Raw genomic sequence first — 19,670 nt, forward strand, 5'->3', positions numbered from 1 at the left:
ATAACCCTTGACACCGGTTCTAATCAAGAATTTGTCTATCACTGCCTTAAAAATATCCACTGACTTGGCCTCCACAGCCCTCTGTGACAATTAGATAGCAGAGTATTGTGGACGCAGCCCAGACCATCACACAAATCAATGTCCCTTCCACTGACTCCATTTTACACCTCACGCTGCCTCGTCAAGGCCAGCAGCATAATCAAGTTCCCGTCGCACCCTGGCCACTCCTCCTTCTCCCCTCTACCATCAGGCAAGAGGTATAGTAGTACGAAAACACACACCTTTAGACTCAGGGACAGTTTCTTCCCAGCTGTTATCAGACAATTGAACCATCCTACCATCAACTAGAGAGCAGTCCTGAGTTACTATCCACCTCAGTGGAGACCCTTGGACAATCTTTGATTATATTTTACTGGACTTTATCTTGTACTAAACATTATTCACATTCCCTTGATCATGTATTTGTACTGTGGTTGGTTCAAGTGTAATCATGCATTGTCTTTCCGCTGACTGGCTGCCACACAACAAAAGCATTTCACTGTACCTCAGTACACGTGACAGTAAACTCAACTCAAACTCAAAACGGTAAGAATTGAACAAAGGCAAGGCAAGCATATTTGGTTGAAAATAGATAATAGACAATAGGTGCAGGAGTAGGCCATCCGGCCCTTCGAGCCAGCACCGCCATTCAATGCGTTCCTGCCTTCTCCCCATATCCCCTGACTCCGTTATCTTTAAGTCATATCTAGCTCTCTCTTGAAAGCATCCAGAGAACCTGCCTCCACCACCCTCTGAGGCAGAGAATTCCACAGACTCACCACTCTCTGTGAGAAAAAGTGTTTCCTCATCTCCGTTCTAAATGGTTTACTCCTTATTCTTAAACTGTGGCCCCTGGTTCTGGACTCCCACAACATCGGGAACATGTTTCCTGCCTCTAGCGTGTCCAAACCCTTAACAATCTTATATGTTTCAATGAGATGCCCTCTCATCCTTCTAAACTCCAGAGTATACAAGCCCAGCCGCTCCATTCTCTCAGCATATGACTGGAGGAGCACAGTGTAAGTTAGTTTGTCTGAAGAAACAGAGGGTTTAGTGACGATAATGTATCATATGGGCACAGACCTGCAGTGTACCTTTAATTACGGTTGCTTCAGTTAAGGGCATCAATGGAAAACAGACTAAACAGATCCAAACATTGAATGGCAGCAAAGATGGTTATGAATTTGAAATAAGTGTACATTCAGCAAAGTTGACAGTTTAAAAAATATATATAATCCAAAATGTTTTAATTCAATTATATACAAATACAGAGTAGTCACACAATCAAGACTGGCAGTTGATAAACAAACAGTTGTCAGATTAAAATATTGTCAACTTTGTCTACAATACACCCCCCCGCCCCGCCCCGCATCAACCAGTGTTCACAGAAGGCCTCACAAGGTTGGCAGCGTTGACCTATATAAGATTTAGGTCTGAACCTTTTGAGGAGTGAGGCGATGAGGGAGGTTTTGGAGAAAAAAAGGCCAATACCTTTTCCATTTTATGTTTTGATTCATTTAATGGTGAAATATGTACCTGATTTCCATGTCTCTTGCTATTTAGGTTGCTCAAGTATGTGCCTATATGTTGGGCATTCCAATTGATACTGTCCTCATAAAACCGACCACAACTGATAGCAGCCCAAATTCTGCAGCAACAGGTGGCAGTATCACCAGTGAGCTAAACTGTATGGTAAGGCATTTATAACATTATTTTAAATATAATCACAGTTTAATTTATTTTACGGTTGAGTTTCATCCGTTTCTGGCGGGGGTGGAAGTCATCGCTACAGACGGCTGTCGAGACCAAGTCAACAGATTTTTCAGGCAGAAAATATGAACTTATAACTGATAAATGTTTAAAGTGGAATGTGCCTGACTTCAACTAGTCTTTCTCTGTAGAAACGGTGGAAAAGATTTTGAATACGGCATCTGATTATGCACAAAGTATCACGGGATGCAGTATTTTCCAATTCATTGCAGTCAGCTTATGCACAGCACCTTTTTGACACCAATCATATCCAATAGTGAGATAAGTTCATGTGATAGGAGCAGAATTAGGCCATTCGGCCCATCAAAGTCTACTCCGCCATTCAATCATGGCTGATCCATCTTTCCCTCCTAAACCCATTTTCCTGCCTTCTCCCCATAACCCCTGACACCCGCACTACTCAAAAATCTACCTCTGCTTTAAAAATATCCATTGACGTGGCCTCCACAACCTTTTATGGCAATGAATGTTGCACTCTCTGACTACAGAAATTCCTCATCATCTTCCTAAAGAAATATCCTGTAATTCTGAGGCTGTGCTCTCAGGTCCTAGTCTCTCCCACCAGTGGAAACATCCTCTCCACATCCACTCTATCCAAGCCTTTCCAGAATAATTAAAATCATAACTATACAGTATGGAAACAGATCTATTGGAGCACCGTGACCAAGCTTTTTGTCCTTTACACCAATCCACTTTGCCTGCTAGAGGATTGCATTCTACCCATTTAAATACCTATCTAAATACTTTTATAAACATAATAATTGTATCTGACTCCAGCACCACCTTTGCCAGCATGTTCCAGGTATCTATCACTGTGGTTTAAACAAAATCCAGCCCCTTAGATCCCCTTTAACTCTCCTCCCTCCCATTTTTAATGAATGCCCTTTAGATTCAGATTCAGATTCAGATTCAATTTTAATTGTCATTGTCAGTGTACAGTACAGAGACAACAAAATGCATTTAGCATCTCCTTTGAAGAGCGACATAGCAAACGATTATGAATAAAAAAAAAATAAATAAATAAGTGTCCGGGGGGGGTGATTGGCAGTCACCGAGGTACGTTGTTTAGTAGAGTGACAGCGGCCGGAAAGAAGCTGTTCCTCGACCTGCTGGTTCGGCAACGGAGAGACCTGTAGCGCCTCCCGGATGGTAGGAGGGTAAACAGTCCATGGTTGGGGTGAGAGCAGTCCTTGGCGATGCTGAGCGCCCTCCGCAGACAGCGCTTGCTTTGGACAGACTCAATGGAGGGGAGCGTGGAACCGGTGATGCGTTGGGCAATTTTCACCACCCTCTGCAATGCCTTCCGGTCGGAGACAGAGCAGTTGCCATACCATACTGTGATGCAGTTGGTAAGGATGCTCTCGATGGTGCAGCGGTAGAAGTTCACCAGGATCTGAGGAGACAGATGGACCTTCTTCAGTCTTCTCAGGAAGAAGAGACGCTGATGAGCCTTCTTGATCAGAGTAGAGGTATTGTGGGTCCAAGAGAGGTCATCGGAGATGTTGACTCCCAGGAACCTGAAGCTAGAAACACGCTCCACCTCCGTCCCGTTAATGTGGATGGGGGTGTGCGTGCCGCCTCTGGACTTCCTGAAGTCTACAATGAGCTCCTTGGTCTTCTTGGAGTTAAGGGCCAGGTTGTTGTCAGCGCACCATGCTGCTAAGTGCTGGACCTCCTCCCTGTAGGCCAGCTCATCGTTGTTGCTGATGAGGCCAATCACCGTTGTATCATCTGCATACTTGATGATGGTGTTAGTACCATGTACAGGTGTGCAGTCATAGGTGAAGAGGGAGAAGAGGAGGGGGCTCAGCACACAGCCCTGAGGAACGCTGGTGTTCAGGGTGAGGGTTGAAGAGGTGTGCTTGTCTAACCTCACAGACTGGGGTCTGTTGGTTAGAAAGTCCAGTATCCAGTTGCAGAGGGAGGGGTCGATGCCCAGGTTACCGAGTTTGGTGATCAGTTTTGATGGAATAATGGTGTTGAATGCTGAGCTGTAATCGATGAACAGCATTCTTACATAAGTGTCTCTGTTGTCAAGGTGGGAGAGGGCGGAGTGAAGTGCCGTTGAGATGGCATCCTCCGTACTCCTGTTCTTGCGATAGGCAAACTGATAGGGATCCAGTGTGGGGGGTAGGCAGCTTTTGAGGTGTGCCAGGACCAGCCTCTCGAAGCACTTGGTGATGATGGGGGTAAGTGCAACTGGGCGGAAGTCGTTGAGGCTTGCCGCAGTGGAGTGTTTTGGCACTGGCACGATGGATACCCCTAGTGTTTGATACCCCTACATGGGGTAAAAGATTTTTATTCTGTACCCTGACTATTCCTCTCATAATCTTATATACGTCTATCGGGCAAATAATGAGTGGCTTCTCAGCTTTATTATAAAATAATAATTGGTTTTGTTATTCTGCCCTTGTTCGACGTCCCAAAATGCAACATCTCACACTTCCCTGTATTAAATCCCATCAACTATTCCTCAGCCCACCTGGCCAATCGATCCAGAACCTGCTGCAATCTTTCACAACCATCACAACAGTATAGAAGTTGGGAGGTCATGCTGCAGTTGCATAAGACGTTGATGAGACCTCATTTAGAATATTGCTTTCAGTTCTTGGCTTGAAAGTGTTCAGAAAAGATTTACGAGGATTAGAGGGTGTGAGCTACAGGGAGAGGTTGAGTAGGCTGGGCCTCTATTCCTTGGAGCACAGAAAGAGGAGGGGGAATTTTACAGAGGTGTATAAAATCATGAGAGGAATAGATCGGGTAGATGCACAGAGTCTCTTGCCCAGAGTAGGGGAATCGAGGACCAGAGGACATAGGTTCAAGGTGATAGGGAAAAGATTTAATAATACAGGTGCACAACCTTTTATCCGAAAGCCTTGGGACCAGACACTTTTCGTAATTCAGAATTTTTCAGCTTTCAGAATGGAAGATTTTTAGCGTAGATTTTAACGGCTGGCTCAGTGGTAGAGTGCTCAGCTCATATCCGCAAGGTCGCGAGTTTGCGCCTCGATCCCGGCAGTCACTCGATCGCGAGTTTGAGTCTTCAATGTAGTTTTTTCTTGCAGAATAGGAGAGAATAGGGAGGGTTAGGCTGGGATCATTCTCTGCGAGATGATCTTAGTGCGGGAGACAAGTGTAGGAGAGGTGTACTGACTGTGTGGGCAGAACTTTGGAATTGATTGCCCACCATTCTCAAAAGCCGCTGTGTCTCCCTGTCCCTCCAACTCCAGAGGAATCCGCTCCCCGATGGGCCGCTACGGCGACAAGTGGCAGTTCGCCCACACCCGAGCTGCGCCACCCCAAGAACAAGACGTACCTTACACACCATCAGCTTCTGCCCCTATGGGGAACGTGTTCCTCTGGAGTTGGAGCGGGGCTGGGCTGGAGTTGCTGATCTGGGATCTCCGTGCTTGCAGTGGGCCTGGGGGTCGGTGTCCCGATGAGGGGGCGCAGCTCGGGCTGTGGGCGAACTGCCACTTGTCGCTCTAGCGGCCCATCGGGGAGCAGCTTCTGGTGGTCCTGACGTCTCTCAGCTCCTGTCCAGGGGGGTGGCCAGAGACGTCAGGACCAACAGGAACCCGTTGCAGTTCGCCCACAAGTGGCAGTTCGCCCACAGCCCAAGCTGCGCCCCCTCATCCGCAACCCGGGTTCCTCTGGAGTTGGAACGGGGCTGGGCTGCTGCTGGCTGTGGGTCTCTGGGATCTCCGTGCTTGCAGTGGGCCTGGGGGTCGGTGTCCCGTTGGTCCTGACGTCTCCGGTGACTGGCATTGTATGCTGGCATCGCCGACGTGAAGACAGTGCAAAGCCCCCGCGCCGGTGCAATGAGCGGGGAGCTGGAGAGGGGAGGGAATAGGTCACACACATGGCTGGGAAGCAGAAGGGTGTAGGTGGGGTGAAACTGAAGGGAGCGACAATCTGCTGCTGCCTGCACGCTGAGTTAAAAAGTTCCCACGCAAGACTCATGATACACAATGTATCGTGAGTCTACCGTGGGAACTTTTTAACTCAGCGGGCAGACAGCAGCATATTGTCAATTATTAACCCTCCCGCGCAATATACCCTCACCTTCTCTTTTATGAATGGGGATTTAGTTCCCCTTTCTTCGAGGACCGACCGGAGGTTCCGCTGTCACCTCTGCGGGCCGCCCTCGGTGAACGTTTTCAAGGACCTTTCTTCAAGGACCGAAAAAATGTCCGCTATTCGGAGCTTTTCGTTATTTGGAATTTCGGATAAAAGGTTGTGCACCTGTAATCTGATGGGGAAACTTTTTCACACAAAGGGTGGTGGGTGTAAGGAATAAGCTGCCAGAGGGGGTAGTTGAGGCTGGGATTGTCCGAACTAGAAGAAGCAGTTGTACAGGTACATGGATAGGACAGGTTTGGAGGGATATGGATCAAGTACAGGCAGGTGGGACTAGTGTAGCTGGGACATTGTTGGCCAGTATGGGCAAGTTGGGCCGAAGGGCCTGTTTCCACACTATATCACTCTATGACTATGACTCTCAGGCCAATGACATGTTCTTACTCCAAAATGTTATTCAAGTACATGATTCTTACTTAAAAATCTGGTGTAACATTTAGAGGGCTCTTCTTTACGAAGTGTTCATAAATTCATAGGTTGTAGGAGCAGAATTAGGCCATTCGGCCCATCAAGTCTGCTCTGCCATTCAACCATGGCTGATCGATATTTCCCTCTCAACCCCATTCTCCTGCCTTTTCCCCGTAAACCCTGACACCAGTGGTTAAAAGGAGGGAATGGTACTGTATGGCAGGTTTGCTGCACCCAAATACAACACAATACAACTTTATTTGTCCCAGGTGGGAAATTGATCTGCCAAAGTCATAAAACGCACAATACATGAAACATGAAATTACAGCCCAAGAAGAGACGTTGAAGGAGTGAACCATCTCAAAAAGTACAGGCGTCTCTGTCCCTTCTTGTACAGGGCCTCTGTGTTCCTGGTCCAGTCCAGTTCACTGTCCAGGTACACTCCAATGGTAAACTGCACATCCACACCATTGATGGAGACAGGGGTGTTCCTCTCCTCCTAAAGACCACCACCAACTCCTTAGTCTTGTTGCCTTCGACCCAATGCTGTCTGTGCGGAGTCTGCATGTTGTCCCACGGGCTACATGGATTCCCCCCCCTCCCCAGATGCTCCAGTTTCCTTGCATGTCCAAAAGACTTGCTGGTAGGTTGAATGGCCCCTAGTATAGTTAGGGGCTGGAGAAACACAGGGAGTTGGTGGAAATGTGTGGAAGATTAGATTACAGGGAAGCAAATGGGGGAATGGAATTGACAGTCTTGCTGCAGTAAATAACATGGACTTGGTGGGCCAAACTACAATCATCTGTATTGTGATTAAAACCTTAATGTACATTAGAAAGCAAGGTGCAGTTAGAGAAGTACTTTAGACTTTAGACCTTTTAGTTTTAGTTTAGAGATATCGCCCGGAAACAGGCCCCTCAGCCCACCGAGTCTTAAACAATCAGCGATCCCCATACACCAACACACTACAGGGACAATTTTACATTCATACCAAGCCAATAAAACCTACAAACCTGAACGTCTTTGGAGTGTCAGAGGAAACCGACGATCTGTGAGAAAACACGGGCAGGTTACGGGGAGAACGTACAAACTCTGTACAGACAGCACCCGTAGTCAGGATTGAACCCGGGTCTCTGGCGCCGTGAAGCAGTAGCTGTACAACTACGCCATGGGGCTGCGTTAGCCAGTGCCACTTTATTTTGGACCCTAGAGATACATCACGGAATAAGGCCTTTCGCCCACAGAACCCACGCCAACCAATGATCACTACCGCACCGCACACACTAGGGACAATTTACTATTATTTCCAAAGCCATTACCCAGCATTTCTTTGGAATGTGTGAGGAAACTGGGGAACCCGGAGAAAACCCACTGGGTCACAGGGAAAACAAACAACTCTGTACTGACAACACCTATAGTTCTGATCGAACCGGGGCCTCTGGCATTGTAAGTCAATAGACAATAGGTGCAGGAGTAGGCCATTTGGCCCTTCGAGCCAGCACCGCCATTTAATATGATCATGGCTGATCATCACCAATCAGTACCCCGTTCCTGCCTTCTCCCCACATCCCCTGACTCCGCTCTCTCTTGAAAGTATCCAGAGAACCGGTCTCCACCGCCCTCTGAGGCAGAGAATTCCACAGACTCACCACTCTCTGTGTGAAAGGCAGCTGTTCTACCGCTGCAGCAACTGTGTCACCCGCTACTCCACTGTTTACTTGCAGAAGGAAACATAATTAATGTGAACAAGAGAATAGTGTGCAAAATTAGAGCACATGGTATTGGGGGTAGGGTATTGACATGGATAGAGAACTGGTTGGCAGACAGGAAGCAAAGAGTAGGAATTAACGACTCTTTTTCAGGAAGGCAGGCAGTGACTAGTGGGGTGCCGCAAGGCTCGGTGCTGGGACTCCAGTTATTTACAATATATATTAATGATTTGGACGAGGGTTAGGTACGGACTAGAAGGGTCGAGATGGCCTGTTTCACGGCTGTAATTGTTATATGGTTATATGGAGGGAATTAAATGTGACATCTCCAAGTTTGCAAATGACACAAAGCTGGGTGGCAATGTGAGCTGCGATGAGGATGCTATGAGGCTGCAGGGTGACTTGGATAGGTTGGGTGAATGGGCAGATGCAGTATAATGTGGATAAATGAGGTTATTCACTTTGGGGCAAGAACAAGAAAGCAGATTATTATCTAATTATTATCTAAATGGTATCAGATTAGGAAAGGGGGAGGAGCAACGAGATCTGGGGGTCCTTGGACATCAGTCACTGAAAGTAAGCATGCAGGTACAGCAGGCAGTGAAGAAAGCTGATGGCATGTTGGCTCAAGAGGAGTTAAGTGTATGAGCAATGAGGTCCTTCTGCAGTTGTACTTGTGAGACCGCATCTGGAATATTGTGCAGTTTTGGTATCCTAATTTGAGGAAGGACATTCTTGCTATCGAGGGAGTGCAGCATAGATTCACCAGGTTAATTCCTGGGATGGCGGGACTGACATATAATGAAAGAATGGATCAACTGGGCTTGTATTCACTGGAATTTAGAAAGATGAGAGGGGATCATAGAAATATATAAAATTCTTAAGAGATTTGGCAGGCTAGATGCAGGAAAAATGTTCCCAATGTTGTGGAGTCTAGAACCAGGGGTCACTGTTTATGAATAAGGGGTCGGCCATTTAGGACTGAGATGAGGATTTTTTTTTCAGCCAGAGAGTTGTGAATAGAAACATAGAAAGTAGGTGCGAGAGCAGACCACCAGGTCCATCGAGCCCGCACCGCCATTCGCTCATGGCTGAACACTAAACAGACACACTTACCCACAAACAGTAGACACAAGACACAGAACACAAGACACTACCCTCCCCTTTATACCGCTATCACCCCTCTCCACCCCAAGAACCTCGTGATCTCCTGGGGGAGGCAAAAAACCGGATAAAAACCCAGGTCCAATTCGGGAAAAAAATCCGGGAAATTCCTCTCTGACCCCAATCTAGGCGATCGACACTTGTCCAGGAGATCACTCAGGTCTTACTATACTAACCATACCTAGGTCCATATCCCTGCCCTCTCCCCGTAGCCCCTTATCCCCTTGGCAGCTAAAAAACCATCTATTTTAGTCTTAAATATATTTAAAGTTTCTGCTTCCACTGCTCCCTGGGGCAGTGAATTCCATAAATTAACCACCCTCTGGGTGAAGAAGTTCTTCCTCATCTCAGTTTTAAAAGAGCCCCCCCCTTATTCTGCAACTATGTCCCCTAGTTCTAGTTTCCCCGATCATTGGGAACATCCTCGGTGCATCCACCCGATCAAGGCCCCTCACGATCTTATATGTTTCAATGAGATCGCCTCTCATTCTTCTAAACTCCAAAGAGTAGAGTTCCAGCCTACTTAACCTTTCCTCATATGTCAATCCCCTCATTGCAGGAATTAATCTTGTAAACCTTCGCTGCACTGCCTCCAGGGCTAGTACATCCTTTCTTAAGTATGGACCCCAGAACTGTACACAGTATTCCAAATGTGGTCTCACTAATACTGTGTACAGCTGCAGCAAGACCTCCGTGTTTTTATACTCAATCCCCCTAGCAATAAAGGCCAAAACTCCATTGGCCTTCCTGATTGCTTGCTGCACCTGCATACTAACTTTCAGTGATTCATGTACTAATACCCCTAGATCCCTTTGCGTTGCATTACAACGCAGCTCCTCCTCATTTAGAAAATAACTTGCCCTATCATTTTTTTTCCCAAAGTGAATGACTTCACATTTATTAGTATTAAATTTCATCTGCCAAGTTGTTGCCCACTCACCTAGCTTATCTATATCCTTTTGCAGACTCTTCCTATCCTCCTCATCCCCTACTTTTCCTCCCATTTTTGTATCGTCCGCAAATTTTGATATATTACACTTGGTTCCCTCCTCCAAATCATTTATATAAATTGTGAACAACTGGGGTCCCAGCACCGACCCTTGCGGAACCCCGCTAGTTACCGGTTGCCATCCCGAGTATGAACCATTTATCCCCACTCTCTGCTTCCTATTTGTTAGCCAATCCTCTACCCATGCTAATATATTACCCCCAATCCCATAATTTTTTATTTTTAGCAATAGTCTCTTATGTGGCACCTTGTCAAAAGCCTTTTGGAAGTCCAAGTATACCACATCCACCGGTTCCCCTTTATCCACCCGGGTTGTTACTTCCTCAAAGAATTCGAGCAGATTCGTTAAACAGGACTTCCCCTTCACAAAACCATGTTGGTTCTGTCCGATGAAGTCATGTTTATCCAAGTGCCCCGTTAGTGTTTCTTTAATAATTGTCTCTAACATTTTACCCACCACCGATGTTAGACTAACCGGTCTATAGTTACCCGCCTTCTGTTTACTTCCTTTTTTAAATATAGGTGTTACATTGGCCATTTTCCAATCCACTGGGACCGTTCCTGCCTCCAGGGAGTTTTGGAAAATTATCACCAATGCATCCACAATCCCCACCGCTATCTCCCTCAAGACCCTTGGATGTAATCCATCAGGCCCAGGGGATTTATCCTCCTTCAGTCTCATTAATTTCCCTAATACCACCTCCTTGGTGATCTTAATAGTATTTAGCTCCTCCATTCCTACCGCCCCCTGTTTATCCAGCGTTGGAATATTTTTTGTGTCTTCTATGGTGAAGACTGATACAAAATACTCGTTTAATGCCTTTGCCATTTCCATGTTCCCCACCAACAACTCTCCAGTCTCACCCTCCAATGGACCAACGTTCACCTTAGCCACCCTTTTTCTTTTTATATAGCTATAAAAACTCTTACTATTAGTTTTTATGTTGTTCGCTAAATTCCTTTCATAGTCTATTTTCCCCGTCTTAATTAATCTCTTAGTTATTTTTTGCTGACCTTTAAATGCTTCCCAATCCTCTACCCTCCCACTATCTCTGGCTACCTTATATGCCCTTGCCTTCAGCCGAATACTATCCTTTATAGTTTTACTGAGCCATGGCTGACTGTTCTTACCCTTACCCCTTTTTTTCTTCATAGGAATAAATTTTTCTTGAAGGTTATACAGTATACCCTTAAACGTACACCACTGCTCATGTACCGTCTTATTCTTGAGTCTGCTATCCCAGTCAACTTTGATCAGCTCAGTCCTCATACCTTCATAATCCCCCTTATTTAGACTAAGCACCCTAGCCTGAGTTTCAACCTGCTCCCCTTCTATTTGAATATGGAATTCGACCATATTGTGGTCACTTGTTCCCAACGAGTCCCTAACTATGACATTTTTAATTAATCCTGCTTCATTACACAGGACCAGATCCAAGATTGCCTCCCCCCTTGTCGGTTCTGTGACATACTGTTCTAGGAACCCGTCTCTAATACATTCTATAAACTCTTCCTCTAGTCTACCCTGCCCAGTTTGGTTTGCCCAATTAATATGAAAATTGAAGTCCCCCATGATTACAGCAGTTCTCTTTTTACATGCGTCAACTATTTGCAGATTTATGTTCTGACTAACAGCGTCACAGCTATTTGGAGGTCTATAAATTACACCCACTAGTGTTTTTTTCCCCTTATTATTCTCTATCTGTACCCAAGCTGTTTCACTATCCTGATCCTTCAACGCAATATCCTTCCTCTCTATTGCCGTTATTCCCTCCCTTATTAAAAGGGCCACCCCTCCTCCCTTTCTTTCCTGTCTATCTTTCCTAATTGTCGAGTACCCCTCTATATTTAACTCCCAGTCCTGATCCCCTTGCAGCCATGTCTCCGTAATGGCCACGATATCATAACTATATATACTTAATTGCACCGTTAATTCATTTATCTTATTACGAATACTCCGTGCATTTAGATAAAGCACTTTCAGATGATTTTTACTACCCTTCCTTTCCGTTTTTGCCCCTTTTACATCTAAAGCTTTATCTTCACACATTCTGTCTCCTGTCACATTTTGACTTTCCGCTTCCCCACTGATACCCTGCTCTATTTCCTCTACCCCTGCCGTTATTACCCCCCTTGATACCTCCCCCCCGCTACTTAGTTTAAAGACCTCTCTACTGCCCTAGTTATATGATTTGCCAGGACCCCAGTCCCAGCACCGTTCAGGTGAAGTCCGTCCTTACAGAACAGATCCCCCCTGTCCCAGTACTGGTGCCAGTGGCCCAAGAAACCAAACCCATTATTCCCACACCAGTCTTTGAGCCACGCATTTAGCTTCTTAATTTTACGTATCCTCGCCGATTTGGCCCGTGGCTCAGGTAGCAATCCGGAGATCAGTACCCTCGAGGTTCTGCTTTTTAATTTATTCCCTAACTGCTCAAACTCCTTCAGCAGATCCTCCTTCCTCGTCCTTCCTATGTCATTGGTCCCCACATGGACCACGACCACTGGATCCTCCCCCTCCCACTGCAAATTTCTCTCCAGCATCGCAGAGATATCCTTAACCCTAGCACCGGGTAGGCAACACAGCCTTCGGGACATGTTCTGCTGGCCGCAGAGAACCCTATCTACCCCCCGAATAATACTATCCCCTATCACTACGGCATTTCTTCTAACTCCCCCCTCTTGAATGGCCTCCTGATCCACGGGTGCTGCAGCCAGGTTGCTCATCCCTCCCACAGCCCCTGATCCCGTCCTTACATTGAGTAAGAGCCTCGGTCATGCTCGTCAGGGACAAGGGCTGTGGCTCCTGCCGCATCTCCTCCTGGTTCCCCCTACCTGCCTCGCTTATGGCCACACCTTCCTTTCCTTGCTCACTGCCTACTGAATTAGTTAAACTGGTCGGTGTGACCATCCCCTGGCACAAAACATCCAGGTAATACTCCCCCTCCCTGATGTACCGCAGCGTATGAAGTTGGGTCTCCAGCTCATCAATGCGGAGCTGGAGTTCCTCTAGCCTCAAACACTTACTGCAGCTGTAGGGATCTTCTACATCAATGGTGTCGACAAATTCCCACATCTCGCAGTATTGGCACATCTCCTGACCGCCCATCTTATATAAGTAATTAACTGGTCCTATTTAAGAATCCCCTACTGTATTGATACACCCCTTATTTATATAATCCTACCTCCTATAAATGGGAAAGTACTCACCCCAGCCGTAAATTACCTACTGGGTTGGCTGTCTAGTGGTAATTCCGTCCGCTCTTCCTGTCTGGCCCACTGCTCCCTTGCAGTGCGTGGCAAACCTCTTTGCCTCTCCCAGAATCCTTAGCCTCTCAAGCGTATTGCGTGGTCTCCTCTCCGAAGACTCTCGAGCCAAAGACTCACACTTTTCTCACAGGGCACTTCCCTCACTAGGCCGCTCACTCACTGCCGCTCGCAAAGAGCTGTCTGTGGAATCTGTGGAATTTTCTGCCACTGAAGGCAGTGGAGGCCAATTCACTGGATGTATTATCTAAATGGTGGCCGATTGGGAAATATTATCTAAATGGTGGCCGATTGGGAAAGGGGGAGATGCAGCGAAACCTGGGTGTCATGGTACACCAGTCATTGAAGGTAGGCATGCAGGTGCAGCAGGCAGTAAAGAAAGCGAATGGTATGTTAGCTTTCATTGCAAAAGGATTTGAGTATAGGAGCAGAGAGGTTCTACTGCAGTTGTACAGGGTCTTGGTGAGACCACACCTGGAGTATTGCGTACAGTTTTGGTCTCCAAATCTGAGGAAGGACATTATTGCCATAGAGGGAGTGCAGAGACGGTTCACCAGACTGATTCCTGGGATGTCAGGACTGGCTGATGAAGAAAGACTGGATAGACTTGGTTTATACCAAAGATCTTAGAGCGAAGCAAGATGGATTACTCTCACGCAAACGTGAGGTACGCTCATGGGCGGTTTCATGGGTGATTACAGGAGACATTTTAGCAAGCTGACTCCGCCATCTTGTTCCGCCATCTTGCTCCGCTTTCTTGCTCCCGCCTTCTTGCTTCCGGCCAAAGATTGGATCCGCAGCGAGGAGAAGGAGTGCGGGGCCCGGGGCAGCGAGGAGAGGGAGTGCAAGGCCCGGGGCAGCGGGGAGAGAGTGCGGGGCAGCGAGGAGAAGGAGTGCAAGGCCCGGGGCAGCGGGGAGAGAGTGCGGGGCAGCGGGGAGAGAGAGTGCGGGGCCCGGGGCAGCGAGGAGAGAGAGTGCGGGGCCCGGGGCAGCGGGGAGAGAGAGTGCGGGGCAGCGGGGAGAGAGAGTGCGGGGCCCGGGGCAGCGGGGAGAGAGAGTGCGGGGCAGCGGGGAGAGAGAGTGCGGGGCCCGGGGCAGCGGGGAGAGAGAGTGCGGGGCCCGGGGCAGCGGGGAGAGAGAGTGCCCCAAGACAATGTTTCTTATTTACAATGTTTCTTATTTAATGTCCCTTGTCTAGTCTGAAATAAAGTTCATTATTGGTTTAGAATAAATATAATTGTGTGTGTTATATACATTTATATAATTTTCATGTATGTGTGTTTATAAACATTTTATTCCTTAACAAGAATCAACAGAATTATGAACTAACAGAATTATGAATCTAACCCTATATCACGCACAAAAAGTCCCCCCTGTCAATCACCCTGCGAGCCGGGTCGGTTCCGGTTACTACAAAATCAACTCAAACACTGCTTGTGAGCCATTTAAAAATAAATGATTTAAAAAACATTAAAAAAGACAATTACCAGAATCAAATTTTATTCTTGACAAGAAGTTTGAACTGACAGATTTATGAATCTGACCCACACAAACTGTTGCCCCGCAACATTGATTACAGTGCGAGTCGGGTTGGGTCAGGTAGGCTCAGGTTGCTAAAATGGGCGTGGAAAATGCCCATGATCCCTCTCCATAGCGTACTACACGTCAGTCCATTGCATTTAGCAGGAGTAGCCTATCTTGCTCCGCTATAAGATCTTTGGTTTATACTCTCTAGAATTTAGAAGATTGAGAGGGGATCTTATAGAAACTTACAAAATTCTTAAGGGGTTGGACAGGCTAGATGCAGGAAGATTGTTCCCGATGTTAGGGAAGTCCAGGACAAGGGGTCACAGCTTAAGGATAAAGGGGAAATCCTTTAAAAACCGAGATGAGAAGAACTTTTTTTCACGCAGAGAGTGGTGAATCTCTGGAACTCTCTGCCACAGAGGGTAGTTGAGGCCAGTTCATTGGCTATATTTAAGAGGGAGTTAGATGTGGCCCTTGTGGCTAAGGGGATCAGGGGGTATGGAGAGAAGGCAGGTACGGGATACTGAGTTGGATGATCAGCCATGATCATATTGAATGGCGGTGCAGGCTCGAAGGGCCGAATGGCCTACTCCTGCACCTAATTTCTATGTTTCTATGTTTCTATGTTTTCAAGAGAGAGGTAGATATAGCTCTTAGGGCTAACGGAATCAAGGGATGTGGGGAGAAGGCAGGAACGGGGTACTGATTTAGGATGATCAGCCATGATCACATTGAATGGTGGTGCTGGCTCGAAGGGCTGAATGACCTACTCCTGCACCTGTTGTCTGTGTTTTCTATGCATACCATGTCTGGATGGTGTGAACTAGCTATTAAACTGATGCTCATTCTGTCTTAGCACCTCTTGCTGTGAGTGAAACCGAGGACAATTTTATTGAGTTCCTTTTGCACTAGATCAGGGTTGCTTCTCTACGGGTAGGCACAAAATGCCAGAGTAACTCAGCGGGACAGGCAGCATCTCTGGAGAGATGGAATGGGTGACGTTTTGGGATCACACCCTTCAGTCTGAAGAAGGGTCTCGACCCGAAACGTCACCCATTCCTTCTCTCCAGAGATGCTGCCTGTCCCGCTGAGTTACTCCAGCCTTTTGTGTCTCCCCTCGATTTAAACCAGCATCTGCAGTTCCTTCCTACACACACTGCTTCTCTGCTGATAGCCCTATGGAGATCAGGTAACTTCAGGAATTTGTACATCTCTTACTCTATATGTCCCTTAAAATTCCACCTTAATGTATGTTATTGAGAATAGACAATTTTGTTTAATCAAGACGGGCAGCATGGTGGTACAGCGGTAGAGTTGCTGCTTTACTACACCAGAGACCAGGGTTCCATCCTGACCACGGATGTACAGAGTTTGTACGTTCTCCTCGTGTGTTTTCCCCGTGTGCTCCAGTTTCCTCTCGCACTCCAAAGATCAGCAGGTTTGTCGGTCGATTGGCTACGGTAACATTTGTAAATTGTCCCTAGTGTGTGCAGGATAGTGCTAGTGTGCGGGGGGCCGCTGGTCAGCACGGACTCCGTGGGCCGAAGGGCCTGTTTCCACTCTGTATCTCTAAACTAAGCTAAACAAAATAATTTAGTTCCTCATGGAATTGACAGGAATCCTTCTGGAGGATTTGGATACATGTTTGGTCCCGAGTATATGACTGATATGACTTCCACACAGGGTGTACAACTTTGTTGTGACATACTGAAGCAGAGAATGAAGCCGGTGAAGGATAAACTTCCTCCGGGCACCTCCTGGAAGGACCTGGTCGCTGCCTGCTATCAAGCCAAGGTGAATTTGACTGTACAAGATTGGTGAGTAATTAGCTAACCTTTCCTTGGATCACATTAGTGTATTCAGTTTGTATTTGCAGCGTTTAAAATAAGTTCTAATACAAGCTGAAACTTTCTAGTCAAACTTACTGTGGTCCGAAACCTTTGTGGTCTGGGATGCATTGAATATATAATACAGATTTATACTGATTAATCAATTCTAACTAAGATTCAACAAAGATCTAAAATGATCTAAGAACCACACCATGTTATATACAATTATACCCGTTACATATTTACATATTCTGTGGTGCTGCAGCAACTTAAAGCCCTGTCCCACGGTACGAGTTCATTCCAAGAGCTCTCCCGAGTTTAAAATAAATCAAACTTGTGTTAAGCACGGAGAATGAACGTAGCAGGAACGTCGGAGCTCGGGGACGTCTCTTAACGGCTCGTAACGCTAACGGCAGGTACTCGGGAAGACTCGCTATCGGCAGGTAAGCTTGTGAAGACTCGTGAGGATTTTTTCAACATGTTGAAAAATGTCCACGAGAGCCCAGAGTACCGACGAGTGGCCATTACCATAAATCTCCGAGTTCGATTCAGGGCAAACTCGGGAGAGCTCTTGGAATGAACTTGTACCGTGGGACAGGGGTTTATGAATTTCATTGTCCCATCTGGGGTCATATGACAATAAAACACTCTTGACTTGACTCTTGATGTGTAGCCAGCTAGTTAATCTTCCAGTGCAGTTTTTACACTTCCGTCTGACAGCGTATCCAACTTACAGAAGGAGTCCGGGCAATTTTCAATTGACCAGGGTGTATCTATAGATTCATACTGCACAGAAACAGGCCCTTCGACCCAACGACCCATGCCGACCAACATGCCCCATCTGCATTAATCCCATCTGCCCCCTTTTGGCCCAAACCCCACTAAACCAGTCCTATCTAAGCTGTCTAAATGCTTCTCAAACGTTGCGATAGTACCTGCCTCAACTACCTCCTCTGGCATCTAGGTTCCACACACCCTCACCTTGATCCTATGTCCTCTGGTTTTCAATACCCATACTCGAGATACCCGGTACTCAAAACGAACAGTTCTCCTGCTCGGAAGATGATGATCGGGGACATTTACTGTGCCCCAGATGTTCTGAGGTCTTGCACTTCTGAGCCCAAGGGTGCCAGACCTGCCCCTATACACCCCGATACACGGTTACCAAAGTATGGATGCAGATGCTAGATGTGAGACCACACCTGGAGTATTGCGTGCAGTTTTGGTCTCCAAATCTGAGGAAGGACATTATTGCCATAGAGGGAGTGCAGAGACGGTTCACCAGACTGATTCCTGGGATGTCAGGACTGTCTTATGAAGAAAGACTGGATAGACTTGGTTTATACTCTCTAGAATTTAGGAGATTGAGAGGGGATCTTATAGAAACGTACAAAATTCTTAAGGGGTTGGACAGGCTAGATGCAGGAAGATTGTTCCCGATGTTGAGGAAGTCCAGGACAAGGGGTCACAGCTTAAGGATAAGGGGGGAAATCCTTTAAAACCGAGATGAGAATAACTTTTTTCACACAGAGAGTGGTGAATCTCTGGAACTCTCTGCCACAGAGGGTAGTTGAGGCCGGTTCATTGGCTATATTGAAGAGGGAGTTAGATGTGGCCCTTGTGGCTAAGGGGATCAGGGCGTATGGAGAGAAGGCAGGTACGGGATACTGAGTTGGATGATCAGCCATGATCATATTGAATGGTGGTGCAGGCTCGAAGGGCCGAATGGCCTACTCATGGACCTAATTTCTATGTTTCTATACAGGGAACCAAGGCTGCTACTTGTTAAATTATATCGCCCTTCATTTCTTTAGGTAGAGTATTGATCTTATAAAATATTTTTGCGTTGTATATATCTTGGCCATCTAGTCTGTATCGACAAGAAATACTGCTGCAACCCTTTGTTGCCTGTGGTTCAGTTAGATTAATTTAGAGATGCAGCATGGAAACAGGCCCTTCGGCTCGTTGGCCAACGATATCCTACATACTGGGGATTGTTTACAATCTTTACCCAAGCCAATTAACCTACAAAGCTGTATGTCTTTGGAGTGTGGGAAGAAACTGGAGCACCTGGAGAAAACCCACACGGTCACGTGCAAATTCCATGCAGACAGCATCCGTAGTCAGGATCGATATACAGAATCCATCATCGCATACATCAATATATACAGAATCCGTCATCGCATACATCAATATATACAGAATCCGTCATCGCATACATCAATAAATGTATTGAGGATGTAACGGTGGTAAAAACCATCAGGAGGCGTGCCAATCAGAAACCTTGGCTAACTGGGGAAGTGTGTTCCCTACTGAGAATCCGGAATACGGCATTCAAATCTGGGGACAACGAAGCATACAAACTGGCAAGGGGTAACCTATCCCTGGGGATCAGGGAAGCGAAGAGGCTGTACGGACAAAAACTCAATAGCCACTTCGCAAATGACAAAGACACACGTCGCTTGTGGCAGGGATTTCAGACCATCACTGACTACAAGCCCCCCCCGCTGCGGATATGCCAAAACAACCCCTCCCTACCAGATGAACTGAACGAGTTCTACGCACGGTTTGAGGTTAAAAACAGCACCCAGACACGTGCACTACTGCCATCTCCCAGTGACCAGTCGCTCAGGCTGTCCGCAGCCAGAGTTAAAAAGGCCTTTGCCAGCGTCAATCCACGCAAAGCTGCAGGGCCGGACAACATTCCTGGATGCGTTCTAAGAGACTGTGCCGGGCAACTGAAAGATGTCTTCACAGACATTTTTAACATCTCACTCAGCCAAGCAGTAGTGCCCAACTGTCTTAAGA

At 46.8% G+C, this 19,670-nt stretch overlaps 1 protein-coding gene across 1 annotated transcript in view; it reads left to right on the top strand.

Annotated features, from left to right (window-relative positions):
* Positions 1 to 19,670, top strand: part of LOC129695930 (uncharacterized) — a 154,488-nt gene that overhangs the window by 115,153 nt on the left and 19,665 nt on the right. Inside the window, exons 25-26 of the mRNA XM_055633409.1 lie at positions 1,603 to 1,731; positions 16,717 to 16,850. Coding sequence (XP_055489384.1) covers positions 1,603 to 1,731; positions 16,717 to 16,850 — 263 coding nt within the window. The remainder of the gene's footprint in view (positions 1 to 1,602; positions 1,732 to 16,716; positions 16,851 to 19,670) is intronic.

Source organism: Leucoraja erinacea, chromosome 3 (genome assembly GCF_028641065.1).
Source record: "Leucoraja erinacea ecotype New England chromosome 3, Leri_hhj_1, whole genome shotgun sequence".
NCBI classification, from domain to species: Eukaryota; Metazoa; Chordata; class Chondrichthyes; order Rajiformes; family Rajidae; genus Leucoraja; species Leucoraja erinaceus.